Below are 14,612 nucleotides of genomic sequence, written 5' to 3' on the forward strand. Positions count from 1 at the left end.
CACACACTCAGAGGCCCCTTTCCTTCTCTCTCCTTCCAGTTTTTGTCTGTTTAAATTTGTCCAGTTGACAATTTATAGAAAAATTCCCATTTCTATTTATTTCCCTTTGTGCCCCCAAGTAATCCTAATGACTGTGCCTTTTGCACAGGGCATCATTGGAAAGTCTCTCTTGGGGATTCTGTCCCATTGAGAGCAAACACAATTAGGTCTCAGGCGATCAGCTTCAGAACTGCATGGATTAAAAGTAATTTACTAGAAAAGCCTCAATGATGAATAGTTAAAAGAGTTGTTTTAGTGCTTACATTGTGTGAAAAACGTACTTATGTGGAATAGGTTATTTGCTGATCTTGCCAAATCTATAAAGTGCTACTGCACTCAAAAGAAAATAAAAGAACATTTATTAGGGTTTCTCAGCATCCCTGGACAAGCAGGTCTCATGCATTTCTAGGTATCAATCATGTCTCTTTTCCTTTTCTGCCTTTTGTATAATGAAGGGCCTTTGCTAAAATGAGTAAGAGACACCTGGTACCAACAATAGCACATTTTGAGCATTAAATGTTCTATTTGAAGAAACTGAGGTATAGAAAGGCGAAGGGCAGCTGGTGTGATTTCCTCAGAGCAGGTATTTAGTAAATATCTATGTGGACTAATAATCATCATGTGTTTGTCACCCACTCAACCTTGAACATCATATAAAGTAGAGGGGTATTTTTAAATATATGTACCAAACTTTAATTTTCATTTCACACTCAAAACTTCTGTACAAAAAGAGGCAAAGCAGGCAAAAAAAAAATTACAATGACTTCAGCAAACAACATATAACAACTTTAAAACAGCTTCCGATGTGCAACAGCCTTTATAGATGTAGTAGGAAAACCGGGTTCCAGGGTTTGGGGCTCTTTAAGATGAAATTCCAATGTTTATTATTAACATTTAAAAAAATTCAGCTGTCCAGGATATGACATTGAATGAGATGTTTCTGAATTCTACTGCACAATTGGATCCCAAGATTGAGTAGACTTTTCTTTTGGAAAAGCAGGAAATTATTTTTACTTCAATGTGATGATGCATCAAAAACCTCAGGTTATCATTAATGACTTGACATAATGGTGATGACTAAGAGCAAATGTGGATGAACATGATATTAATTAATGAATAAAAGGTAACCTGCAAACCTTCCTTTCTGGTTCTTAACACTCCAGTCCTAAAGGGTTAGCACAACTTAAAATATTGATTTCTACTCGTTTTTTTTTTTTTTATTACTCATTCCTAGTGGCACATGAAGGGTTTCTGAGAACAGAGTTCTAATGCCAAAGTAGCAAGGTAACTGAGAAACATAATTTTCACTTTGCTGCTTGCCCCCAAATAAATATCTGAGTTATGGAAAACACTGTTCATTTAAAAACCATGAGACCTCAAATATGAAATATAGTTAACATTGACATTGACACTGTCGCTAGCACTTTCCCCTAAACCACCCATAAGTCTTGGACACGTGTGCTTGCAGCACGAGAAAAAACAACCCGTGATTGTTCAAGGACTCCTGATGCCTGGCGGACAGTCTGTTAAAAGAATTTGTCTCCCACAGTAGCTCTGGAGTGGACCCAAGGCCCATCCCCTGTTCGTGATCACAGACATTCAGTTAACTTGTCCTCTCGACAACCAGAAGCAACAATTCCCACCCTGGGCTTTTCAGTGTCCACGTACTGCTAAGTCTTGGCTTTGAGACAAGCTGGCCTGGCCAGCAGCCCCTCGTGTATGTTTGGTCCCATTGGATAGAATGTCTAATTTAAAATTATAACTGTGCTTAACTATTTACTCTGAGATAAATATATTTAATGACTTGACCGATTATCCTGAACATTTCCTCACTTAGCCGGCCGAGAGGCAGCTATGGTATAGACACATGACTTGAGTCCTGCGAGCCCTGTGCTGCATGGCAAGCCCTTCCTCCCTTCTAGCCTTAATCTCTGCACCTGCTAAAGGAAGAATATGGAACCAGTGATGACAAACATTGTGTGCTTCTATATTTCTAGTCTTGACAATTGTTGCTCAGCATAACACAGGGCTGCCGAATAGAACATTTCTTAAGCTAATTACTTAGTAACTTTGCTCACCTGGTGTTGCCAGCTTGTCTGGATTCCTCTAGGACATCAGAATCCCTAGGTTTGAAAAGGTCCTGAAGGCCACCTGACATACTTCTGTTCTGACAAGAACCTCCACCCATGCAGCTGTACTTCTTGAGCTTGAAAATCTCCAAGGAAAAGAGCCTTTCCTTTCTCTGTTGACCGACGCTTAGATATAGGGAATCTTTCCTGCCACTTGGCTGCATTTCTTTGTTCAAACAAAACAAAACAACTATTTGTCCCTTTCTCTTCGAGGATCCAAGGGAATTTCAGCTGGTCACTCAAGTCTAGAAAACAATGGCATCTTGCAGCTCATTTCTGGGACATTGCAAATGATGCCAAATCCTGGTGTTCCCCATTCCAACTTCCAAGATTATCATTCACTAACTATCTGGGTGACTTTTTCCTTCTAGTGAAAATAGGCAACTAATGATATAGGCCAATTGCAGATTGATGTACAAGCATGGAATCCCATCCCTTAGCATGTGTTCACAGGCCACTTGGTAAAAAGGAAGAGCATGGAGTTAAGAGTGAAGCACCTTGGGAGCCATCCTGTGTGACCACATCCTCTGGTCCCATTTTCCCACTGGAGGTCAGAATAGAAGATTTTCAAGATTCTATTCTAAGCTCTGATCTACATTCGGAATTACTGCAGATCTTTTAATATTGTTAATCAACAACACAAGGTGGGGCGATGTTTAGTGGACCGTACTTACTAAGGAAGAAGGGTAGAGTCAGTCATTTTATTGGCTCTGAGTCTTACTGGGTTGACACAGATTGTCTGTTTTAATTGCCCATGCTATACATGAGGAAGTTGAGATTCAGAGAGCTTACACAAATTTCCCACAATCACACTATGTATCATTAGTAGGGCCAGGACTAAATCCAGGTACTCAGACCGGAGCTTTTATAGTGCAATGATTCAGCAGAAGAGTTAGGGAAGAGTTGCCTTTTAAATATCAGGGAACCAGACCTCATGGATTCTTTTTCCCTCTACATGCCTCCAGTTTTCTGGTAACTAATGAGGTGCCCGAGACCTCTGTTCCCATTGAATGGTCCACAGAGAACAGGGCTCCTAGTAGGAGGGGCTGTGCACTCAGCGCTCTTCAGGCACATGGACAGTTGGCAAACTTACCTATAATTTCAAAGCCAGAGTTCCATTTCCCTGTCCCTGTAGGCAGAGGGTTAAAGCAGGGAGATGGCTGTCCTGTTGCCTGAGTGCCCCTCCTCTAACCTGTGCCCCATCTCCAAGACAACCACCGCCATCCGTCCAGCTGCTACAGTAACCTATCTATTCCTGATGCTCTCCCAGTAACTGATGAAAATACAGGCGGTTTTCCTCTTGCAAAATTAAAAGGGAATGTTAGAGGGTATAAATCCAGACAGAAAGGGAATATGCTGATTAATAAAACACGTGCAAACAGAAAAGTTGCACATGTGGTTTGCAGTCTGAGGACAGTGAGGGGATGTGCTGAATTCAAAACACTTGGGCTTGCCTCTCCACATGCATTTTTCTTTTCTTGGATTCCACTCTCCCTCTGTCAGGATAACAGTTGTGTTTCTTGTAGCTGAGCCGACACAGGAAATCAAATACTTTGTGTTTCTATAAACTATACTTCCCAGAGAGATAACACATCTAGAATTAAAACACTACCACAACCTATTAGGAATTTCTGATTGTTACAGGTGTCATTAAAGGACTCCGGTAGCAAAGATCAAAGCCTCCAAATTTTGCCTTTGGAGAAGGGGGTTTCATTTCAGACATCAAAGGTAAGGCTCTCAAGTCAATTTATGCTCTTCTGGGTTGAGTCAGTCAGGATACAAATTAAGGTCCATATATTTCAGTGACAAGAAGGAAACGGTTATGTAAATACGCAAGTATTAACATCAATCTGTATTAAATTATGTAAACATATACATCTTCTGAGGTCAGCACATAGATCCTCTTCTTGGAGCAGAGCTCTACTGGAGCATGGCTCGAATCTGTTTGGAAGTCGATTCATCATTCAAGTGCTTTGTAGTGAACCTGGATGGGGAGAGAATGACAGGGGTTAGCGTGCAAACAGCACTCTGCGAAAGTTTCAATAAAGACTCACTGGCCCATCTTTACCTCGGAAAACAACTGATATTTATAAATCAAATGCAGTTAGACAAAGAGCCACACTTCAATGCTCACAGTATTCTCAGACAGATTGAATATTTTATTCTTCTTTCCAGAGAAATTTTGTATTAGCGTTAATAAAACAAGCAGATTTTTTTTAATGGAGTCAAAGAATTATGCAGAGGAAGTAGAAGCAACCTCCTTTTCCAAGGAGGTAGACTTCACATGACCTAGTGCAGAGTCTGGACTGTTGAGGCTACCCTACTGAGTCCCGAATTTCAAAACTGGGGTTTGCAAAGCAACATTCCTGTGAGCTTGAATGTTTATTTCTCTCTACTTTCGTGGTGGCGCTTAACCTCATTGTCACCACAAGGGGGCAGAAATGCAGGTTAAACAAACGGACAAAAGTTGTGTAATCTGCAGCCTCCCATTAATTAACCTGGTGGAGAAATCCTTCAGGCAAAGGAAGGAAAAGGTAATTAACATGTAATAAAACTTTGACCATGTCCTAGGCATTCCGTGTACGTTTTTATCTTGCTCACAGTACCTCTTTGAAGGCAAGGTTATTGCCTTCATTTTACAGATGAGAAAACTGAGATTTGGAGAGGTTAAACGACCCACTCCAGATCACAAAGCTAACGATTCAAGACTTGGCTAAACAATTTGTGATTTCCGATGCAAACCTAGATCTGGCTATTTCGAAAACCTGTGCTCTTCTAACTTCATCCCAGTGTCTTCAGGAGATACAAATTCCGACCACTCAGAGGAGACCCACAACCTAACGCAGTGCTTTGCTTGATTCAATGAAGCTGATAAGTTCAAAAAAAATTCAGAAGTTAAAGTCCTCTTACTGTACATAGAAAGCCAGCCTGGTGTAACATGGACTGGTGGTTTACTGGCAGGCTCCGTAAGGCTCTTAAGTTAATAACACATCTGTTTTGAAGGATGATGACTTAGCAGCTCAGCAAGATGGCATCAACCTCATGTGTCTGGTTTGTTCATTTCATGTGTGTCTCAGTTTCTTTTATTTATTTATTTTTTAAAGGCTGGTCAAGTGGAGCAGTGGGAGTGAGCTTCATTTATTAAATGGAGATGAGAGATGACTTGTGATGATTAAGTGAGACAATGTGATTGTAAGTGGAGTATCAAATTAGAGTGTTGCACAGGGGCAGAGGATTATTGATCCGTTCCACTTATATTTATTAAACACTTACTGCATCCACAGCACTGAGTGGAATTGAGGGAAATCAGACATGAATAAGACGACAGGGACCATGCACCTTCCAGATTGCAGTCCAGTGCTGGAATGATTTACACAGCAGTATGATTCAACAAATTCGTGTAGATGTGGCATAGCCAAAAAATAAGAAGCCCCTCTCTGAAGTGAACTAAACACATGCATCCGTGGGGAGTGAGCTGCTGCCGGGGCAAAACTTGTTAGCAGTGAGGAGCTGGAGCACGCCACAGCTGGCCACATATTTAGGCATCCAGACAGTGGATTCTCAGTTATGGCTAATGCATTTGTGAATCGCCTAGGGAGCTTTTGAACAAATAAACAAACAATCACAAAGTGGCTGCCTGAGCCCCAGGCCCAGAAACTGGATCCATTTGGTCTGGGTCAGAGTGTTTTCAAAAGCTGCCCACACACCCCTCATGTGCACTCAGGTTTGGGGACCACTGGTGAAGGGGCCATGAGATCCTGGAAGCCTCTTGCTCTGGGGTATTTCCAGCGACCACAAAGCAGTGTGGCAGAGAATTAGGCCCATGACCTTTGGGGTCACCCAGCTTTGGGTTTAGTCCTAGGTTGGCTATTTACAGTGTGACCTTTGACAAGTTATTCGCCTTCTCTATTGTTTTATCCATCCAAAAGAGGATGATAAAAATGATGCTGACCTCAACAGGTTCTTACACAGGTTATAAGGTTAGAATATGCAGAGGGTTAAGCCTGGTCTTCTACTCGTTGGTCTCCAACAGCATCTAAATCTGCAATAGACCTGAAGGGCTGGCTGCCCCAGTGCGTCTACTGCAGAGCGGAAGCTCACCTGAGGGCATTCAGCAGCCCCTCCACGCTGTCTGGGGCCTGTTCCTTCAACACCTTTATGCAGCCTTTCATCTAAAGGGAGAAAGCACAGTCTTCTGTTAATATTTTGGTCATACTGCACATGCTAATATCCATCCATAATAACACCTGCCCATAATCACATTATTTCTGCTCGTAGAAGTCAAGCACAGAAATGACCAACTGGCTTTCCTGTGCCCTCGGGTTAGTAAGTTGCTCCTTTGGGCTTCTAGAGGGTTCTGTATGATCACAATCATTATTAATTCATACTATATTGCAATTGTATATTCTCCCTGCCAGACATTTAAGGACAAAGACTTGAGGCTTTGATCTTGTCTTGTTCTCCACAATCGAGTGCAGGGCTTTCCCTCTACTTGGTGCTTAGTAGAGATTTACTGAAAGTACTACACATCTAATAATTTTATGCCATCCTTCTGCCCAGAATGCTTTCTCTCCTTCCCTTGTCTGACTGGCAAATTACTTATATTAGGACTTAGCTGAAGATCAGCGACTCCAGGAAGCCTCTTCTGACCTCACTACCCTCACTAGATAGAAGTAACAAACACCTCTTTGTGTTCCCAAGACTACTCTGGCATTTGCCAGAGAACCCTGGGGAGTTTAGTGTCAGGATTAATTTGTCTCCCTCACTAGACCAGGAACTCCTGGAGGTTTAGGTCTGTGTCTCAACCATCTTTAAGGGGACTCATAAAGGGCAATTTTTAAGACTGTGAACCTCACGGAGGCTAAATGCCCAGGTTTGCTCCATGCTTGCTTGTTTGGTATCTGCATGAACCTAGTCAAGTATCCCAGCTTTTGTGCCCTTGGATACAACTTACTCATAATTTGGGAAGTGCAAGAAAACTAAATCTATATAGATCATATTATATGATGCATATCCTGCAGTCTTTTTTGGCAAGGCAAGAATCCTTCTGCAAAGAAGACAGTCATTCATTTTAAACTCAGATGTTCATGTGCTGTCTGTGTTGGATTTGGTTACATTAAGGGCCTCTCTTATAATGATCTCTGAGAAACATTTTCTGTGGTTATACTTCTAGTATGTCAAAAGTTATATCCGTAAGGACCAAGAGAAGCTGATAGACTGATGGAGGCAGCCCGGACACAGGGTCGAGAATCATCTGGGGCTCACATATAGGCTTGTCAAGAAAGAACGTCATGGCCAATTAGAGATGTCTGTCATGGGTACAGGATTGGGAGATGCCACAAGCATGCCAGGGACACGTGCCACCCCAGGCCTGGGATGCAGAGATTTCTGTCCTTCTCTTATAGTCCATTATCACAGTGTAAAAAGTATTCTTGTAAACCCTGTTTAAGAGGCAGTGAAAACACAGATGTGAAGAGGGGTGGAAGAGTAGTAGGTGCGGTTTGGGCATTTCTAGTTTCACCCCAGGATGAGTAGAGCCGTGAGAGTGAGTAATGAGCTGCCGCCAGGGTTGCAGGTAAGGCAGGATCCAGCGAGGGTTTAACAGCATGCCAGGGAGCTGGGGGCCTTTGCCTGCAGAAAACTCGCTAGGTAGGTGTCAGACAATCCAGTGATGTGGTCCACATGGAAAAGGACCAGAAGGAAGTGAGAATGGAGAGGGGGGCCAGTGGGAGCCGCTGGGGGTATTAGGCATGGGAGGCACAGTGGTCTAGGCAGAGGGTGGGAGAGATGGGGGTGAGCAGAGGGTGACTACATAGGGCTTGGGAACTTAGGATATAGGGGTAAAGAAGACAATCCTTAGAACTGTTCCCAAGGACAGTTCTAGGCTCTGGTCTATGAGACAGGGTTGGAGAATGGTGAAACACCGGAGACAGAAACCTGGGAGGAGGAATAGCTTTGTAGGAAAAGGAGAACCTTTGGTGTGGGGCTGGCCATAGTTCACGTGTCCACAGGAAATGGAGTCTGGAATTCTGGGTGAAGTCTGGGATGGGGACAGAGGTTAAGGAGCAATTCCTTATTGGGTCATTTCATAAGACACCAAGGAAATCTTCTGAAAACACTGCCTCACCCTAACCTGCCTGTGCTGGCACCCAAGATCAGCAGCTGTTCCCTGCATGGCCCATAGCCCTCTGGGCCTCATGACTGCTTCGGGGACTCCCTTCCTTCCCTGTGTCCATTGAGGGAAATCCCGCACCTTCCTCAGGGTCCACCTCAAACACCACCCTCTGTGTCTGCTTCTCAGCAGCATGAGTTTCTCCCCTCTGGGTTTCCCCTGGGTTTCCAGAGCTTTCTGCATCCCACGGTTGGCCCTTTGCATGTGCTTAAACAATGCCTCTTCCAGGGCCTCACATAGACACTTGTGTTTTCACAGTTGATGCCGGTGCCCTGATGATTTATAAGCCCACTTGCCTATAACTGCTGGCTTATAAGCAGACTGGTATCTGGAAGGAGTCCCTTTATGTCATCAAAAAAAAAAAAAAAAAAAAGAAAGAAATGATCCATCTTGATATGTTCTGTGCTTGGTAAACCTGAAACTTTCTTAGAGGAACACGCAACCTTCAATATGAACAAACCTTTCTTAGTGAGACCTGCACGAACAAAAATAGACTTCATCAAGACTATGTGCAAAGATTGAAGAAGATAAACTGTTTATGACCTCAATAGAAAGACTCAGTAAATGACATGTAAAGTCAAGGTTTTTAAAGGTTAAGGATACAAGGCATAATTGTACCCAGTGTATTTTTAATTATTGACTCTGTGACAAGTTAACAAATGGCTATGGTAAATGAGAATATCTTATGAGTACCAGGTAATAAACTCAATCTGTATTCAAACAATATTTATAGTTATTCACAGAGTTATTTATACTCGATCTATAGTATGAAAATGTTAAAACTTCACAAAGGATACAATAAAATTATTTATTGGTATAAAAAAATGCCCATAATATATTGTTATGCAAATAAAATATGTTTCAGAGTAGCATGCATAACAGGGCCCTGATTTGTTAGGTACATTTACACACACATTCACACAAACATCTATATAACAGGAAGGCACATATGTATCCTGACATATTAACAGTGGTCATCTCTTTATGGTGAGGTTATTACAGATACATGTAATTTTCTATCTCTCTCTATATATATATTTTAGGAGACAGAGTCTCACTCTATCATCCAGGCAGGAGTGCAGTGGCACAATCATAGCTCACTGCAGCCTCAAACTCCTGGGCTCTAGTGATTCTCCTGCCTCAGCCTCCCGAGTAGCTGGGACTACAGGTGCATGCTACCATGCCTGGCTAAAAATTTTTAAAATTCTTTCTAGAGTTGGGGTCTTGGTATGTTGTCTAGGCTGGCCTCAAACTTCTGGCCTCAACTGATCCTCTTGCCTTGGCTTCCCAAACTGCTGGGATTACAAGTGTGAGCCACCATGCCCAGCCTAGTTCCTATATTTTGATATTCTACATTTTAAAAGCTTTTTATAATAAATATTTACATTCTTGGCAAGTTGAAATAATTAAAATAAAAACCATGAATAGTCTATGAAGAACTCTGCCGCTAGGGACTCAGAACCTCAAAATGAGCAATCCGAGTTACATTTCTCATTGCTAATGTGTCCTGCATTCTTCAGACTCATGGTGCTCCAGGCATGCGGACTCTTTCCTGCACAGTGTGTGAGCATCAAGATGCTGCTCTGTGCAGATGAGTGGACACAGAGAGTGTCACCCAGATTTAGCCAGGTCAGCATAAGATAGCACCACAGAGGTCCTATTCTGCACTTGAAAGGCTTTAGCTTGACACATGGGGGCCACTATCAGGTTGGTGCTGCAGGCGCACCCTGGGCTAACAGAAGGTGTGCGTTGTCCCACAACCAACAGGGCACCTGCACACCAAGACCATGTGTTTTTCCATCCGATAAAGGGCTGATAACAAGAATCTATACAGAACTTACGAAAATCAACAAGAAAAAATCAAATAGCCCCATTGGTAAGTGTGCAAAGGACATGCACAGAAACTTGTTGAAAGAAGATAGACTAATGGCCAGCAAACATATAAAAAAGTGCTCAACATCTCTAATCATTAAGGAAATGCAAACCAAAACCACAATGAGGTATCAACTCAGAGAGATTGGCCTCTATCAAAAAGTCCCGAAATAACAGATGCTGGCGTGGATGTGGAGAGATAGGAGCACTCTTACACTGCTGGTGGGACTGCAAACGGTACAACCCCTATGGAAAGTAATTTGGAGATACCTCAAAGAGCTAAAAATAGAAACACCATTTGATCCAGCAATCCCGCTACTCGGCATTTATCCAAAGGAAAAAAAGACATTCTATAATAAAGACATCTGCACTCGAATGTTTATAGCAGCACCATTTACAATTGCAAAATGTGGAAACAAATGCCTATCAATACACGAGTGGATTAATAAAATGTGATATATGGATATCTTGGACTACTACTCAACTACAAAAAACAATGGTGATCTAGCACTTCTTATATATCCTAGATAGAGATTGAGCCCATCCTTTGAAGTGAGGCATCACAAGGATAGAAAAACAAGCACCACATCAAACTGGTACTAAATGATCAACACTAATGGTGCGCGCATGATAGTAATACTCACTGGGTGCCAGTCAAGTGGGGGGGGGAGAAGGTGGAGGGGGTGTGTGTGGGGGGTAAATTCACAGCTAATGGAAACGGGGCACACTGTATGGGGGAAGGACACACTTGTAGCCCTGGCTTGAGCGAGGCAAATGCATTTCATGTAACCAAAATGTTTGTACCCCCATAATATCCTGAATTAAAATAAATAAAATAAAATAAAATAAATTAAAAAAAGATCATGTGTTTTCCAATTATTTTCATTCATTCCCTCAGTAAAAACTCTGCAGGGCATCTACTGAGTGCCACCCACTATGTCTCAGGTAGTGTGCTAGGCAGCACGGCGGACACTGAGTGTATAGATCACGGTCTCCTTTCTTGTCAAAAAACTCTGTGGGAGAGTCAGAAAATACAAAAACAAAACGGTAAGTACACTGGGGACCAGAGGAGCAGAGACGCTGGACACACGCATGAAATGTGGTCCTAGAACACATGCACATGTGAAGAGTGTCTGAAAGGAACCCACCGTCAGAGAGGAAGAGGAAGGGCACTCTGGGCAGGGGAAAGGGCTCACACATATTCACCTGACAGGAAAGGCATGGAAATCGGGTGAGCAGCCGGTGGGGAGTGACAGGAGAGGGAGTTAGAGGTCATTTGGGATTTGGACATGGTGTCCTGTAACCCAGTATCTCCCAACTCTCTTCACCTTAAGATGCATGTAAAAAAGAAACGATCTATTTGTATAGCAAATAGGTAATGAAGGGGCAGCTTGCAGCTCAGTGGCTGTCATCCACTCCTCTCCCCTAGAGGCTGCGGGGATCAGCACTGCTCCACTGCAGGGATCCGCATCGCTGCGCTCCTGCTACGATTCTGAGGCTGGGTGTCCTGTCCTAAGCACATGCCGAAGTCTGGGCTTCTTCCCCTCAGGAGAGCTGCCACTATGGGCTCTGTGTCCCACAGAGATCGGGCACTGTGGGGACGGAGCCCAGAGGGAGAGAAGCAGGGGCTGTTAGGCAACATTCGAGTGCTCGTATCTGGAAAGCACATTTCACAGCTATTCTTACGTCAATCTTGGACGTCTTGCAGAAAGCTCCGACGGGGTGGACGTGGTCGTAGAGGATGATGACTCCCACCATAACCCTCATGCAGAACATCAGCGTCTCCTCGCTTGTAAACCTACTCCTGTACTCCCTGGAAGAGAGAGCAAACGGCGAGACGTCACTTCCTTGTCGGAGCATGTGCAGTTTCGGCTCCACAACTGGCTACTTTAGACACCTCCAATCCTCTCCTGAGAACAATTCCAGACCTGTAACAAGCAGTTAACATGCTCTTGAAGAAACCCGTGATGATAATTCTCCTTCCATCTATTCAACCAGCCATTCAGGGCAAAAACAGGGAAATTAAAGGGCAGTCAATTCTCTTCTCTCCGCCCTTCAGTGGGCCAGCTGGTCCAGTACATCACTCCCCCGCCCATCAATCTCGAATGTTTTATAGCATGTCCCTCTGGCTGTCCAAGATTATAGAGAGTAATGGCTTCATTACAGAGAAAAAGAACCAGGCTCATTTCTACAGAGCAGCTATCCTGTCTCCGGTCACAGTAACTTCCTTTGTTCAGACACAGGCTGCAGATTGAATTGGATTGACAAAGACACCTAAAAGAAATTATGTACCATTCACTGAACTGAGAGTATTTGTGAGGTCTGTATCTTGTTCACTTACCTCGACAGGGTCCCAGATGATTCCGGTAATTCAGACCAATTCTGGAGGCTTTCTTAGTGACTACTTCATTATGAATCGACCCCACTATGAAGATGACTACTCTTTCTGCCTTGGAATAAATCTTAGCTTTGGCATAAGTGAAATATTTGAAATTAATGCCATCGTGCATTGGAACACAGGATCAGATTTTATAAGGCGCTCTTGATGCCTCTGGACTTCCCAAACACTCTGCGGAATAGACGGCGTGTGGGAACGTCATGAGACTGGAAACCGAGGCTCAGGAGGTCAGGCTGGGTGTTTGCAGGCATCGAAGGGGCTACAGACGTAAGCGGAACCCAGGCTTCTGAGTGCAGATTTCCCCAGAACCACGCCGCTTCGTCCTCAGTGAGCTCAACTGTTTTTAAACCTAGCAACTAGTAACTAGTTTAGGTACAAGGAAATGGGAGGGAGCGAGAGAGCGAAAGACCCCTATTATCACAGTCTTACCACTTCTACTCTTGGTTCTAAATCTTCTCTCAAATCTTTTGTATAATAGATTTGTCACGGTACCCAGCCATTTAGCACATTCCCCCTTTTGCTCCTTGTACATCTTCTAAGAATATCTTTGATTTGAGTCTTGGTTCATATATGCTATGCAATCTTTGAGAGGTCAGTTGACCAGTTTGGGCCTCAGTTTGTTTCTTCCAGTATAAAATGGGGATAATGACACCTGACACCAGGAGTTATTTTTGAAATTAAAGCAGGTAATATACATGTCAGCTTTAGTGTGGTGATCCAATGGTACTCATCATCATCATCATCATCACCATCTTAACAGACCCTGGCTGGGTGAACTCTCAACCACAAATATATGTCTGATTTAACTTACGGAGTTTCCAGCATGACTTTACAGACACTTGTCATGGTACTGAGGCAGTCTGTGGTGTTCTCTATTGGCAGGGTTTTGTTCTAAAGGGGAAACACAAAATGTATGTTAGCCCTGCTAGTGGCTCTTCATGCAATTAAGAGAAAAAAAGCACCTTATTGCTCTGCTCCACTTACTTCGGAGACAAAGTGCATTGTGGCATTGCTAAGGGTTTTCAGCATTGGCGTGGCTTCTGCATAGAAGAGGGACATTCGATTGGCCATCTCGTTATTGACTTCGTTCTCAATGTCTAGCTGATGAAAATAAGAAGAGGAGATGCAATTATAAAGAGAAAGTCAAAATCCCCCATCACTCTCCTCTGGAAATTAAATTACAGACAGGGACTCTGTCTTCTCTCAGTGCTCTGCCTGATGCAGAAATCAAAAGAGCCATGGGGAAGGGTGCAAAGGCCGAGGACACCAGGGACTCACATGCATGTTGTTGATGCGGTTGCGACTTATTGTTCTTCTGTAGTAGCTGAAGTCATTCTGAATAGCCGGGTTCCTCATCTGAAATTCAGAAGAAGGGGAAGAAGGTCATCTCTCAGCATCAGGTGGGGACGTGATTAGAAGCCCAGACACTAGATTTTGTAAAATATGGCATGACTTCTCTTTGTTACACAAAAGTCAAAGCAACTTCTGGTTAAAAATAAGGACCTACAGCTTCGTTATTTTAAAATATGCCCTGTTTTTTACCATAGACTAGGTTTCAGGGAAAGTATGTTTGTTCTCAATGAGGAACAGACACTCTGTTTTCTCTGATTTCATTTGGCAGATTTTGTATTTCCATATACAAATCATCATCTTAAATTACTTTCACCACATGGAATGCAAATTCTCACCACATTATATGTCCCGCTAGGGAAGGAGGGGCTACATCTTACTCATTTCTCTATCCACCCACCCCACAGCATTAACAGAGTAGCTGTAAACAGTAGGTACTCAGAACAAGTTTGTTGAATATTCAGCCTAACCTTTAGTTCATCGAATCGAAGGGTAAAATGTAAAATTTCCGCAAACTCCTTGGCCAGGGCCTGCTCCCGTTCCAGGTGTTGGGTTGGTGTGTAGGGTGGGCAGGTCAGAGATTCCAATAAACTCTGAAGAGCTTTTTCTGAAAGCCAAAGGGATAAATAGATACGCTGGAGGTGGCCTTCAA

General features: G+C 43.2%; 1 protein-coding gene across 2 annotated transcripts in view; it reads right to left on the reverse strand.

Annotated features, from left to right (window-relative positions):
* Positions 1–803: 803 nt before the first annotated feature.
* The window catches only part of CYRIA (CYFIP related Rac1 interactor A), a 101,092-nt gene continuing 87,283 nt past the window's right edge, over positions 804–14,612 (reverse strand). For both annotated transcript variants that reach the window (XM_076000564.1, XM_076000563.1), the window contains exons 6-12: positions 14,431–14,567; positions 13,889–13,966; positions 13,595–13,711; positions 13,422–13,501; positions 11,899–12,025; positions 6,270–6,340; positions 804–4,152 (exon numbers count right to left, since the gene is read on the reverse strand). In XM_076000564.1, coding sequence (XP_075856679.1) covers positions 4,089–4,152; positions 6,270–6,340; positions 11,899–12,025; positions 13,422–13,501; positions 13,595–13,711; positions 13,889–13,966; positions 14,431–14,567 — 674 coding nt within the window. In that variant the 3' untranslated portion in view covers positions 804–4,088. The remainder of the gene's footprint in view (positions 4,153–6,269; positions 6,341–11,898; positions 12,026–13,421; positions 13,502–13,594; positions 13,712–13,888; positions 13,967–14,430; positions 14,568–14,612) is intronic.

The sequence above is a fragment of the Microcebus murinus genome, chromosome 3 (assembly GCF_040939455.1).
Source record: "Microcebus murinus isolate Inina chromosome 3, M.murinus_Inina_mat1.0, whole genome shotgun sequence".
Taxonomy (NCBI): domain Eukaryota; kingdom Metazoa; phylum Chordata; class Mammalia; order Primates; family Cheirogaleidae; genus Microcebus; species Microcebus murinus.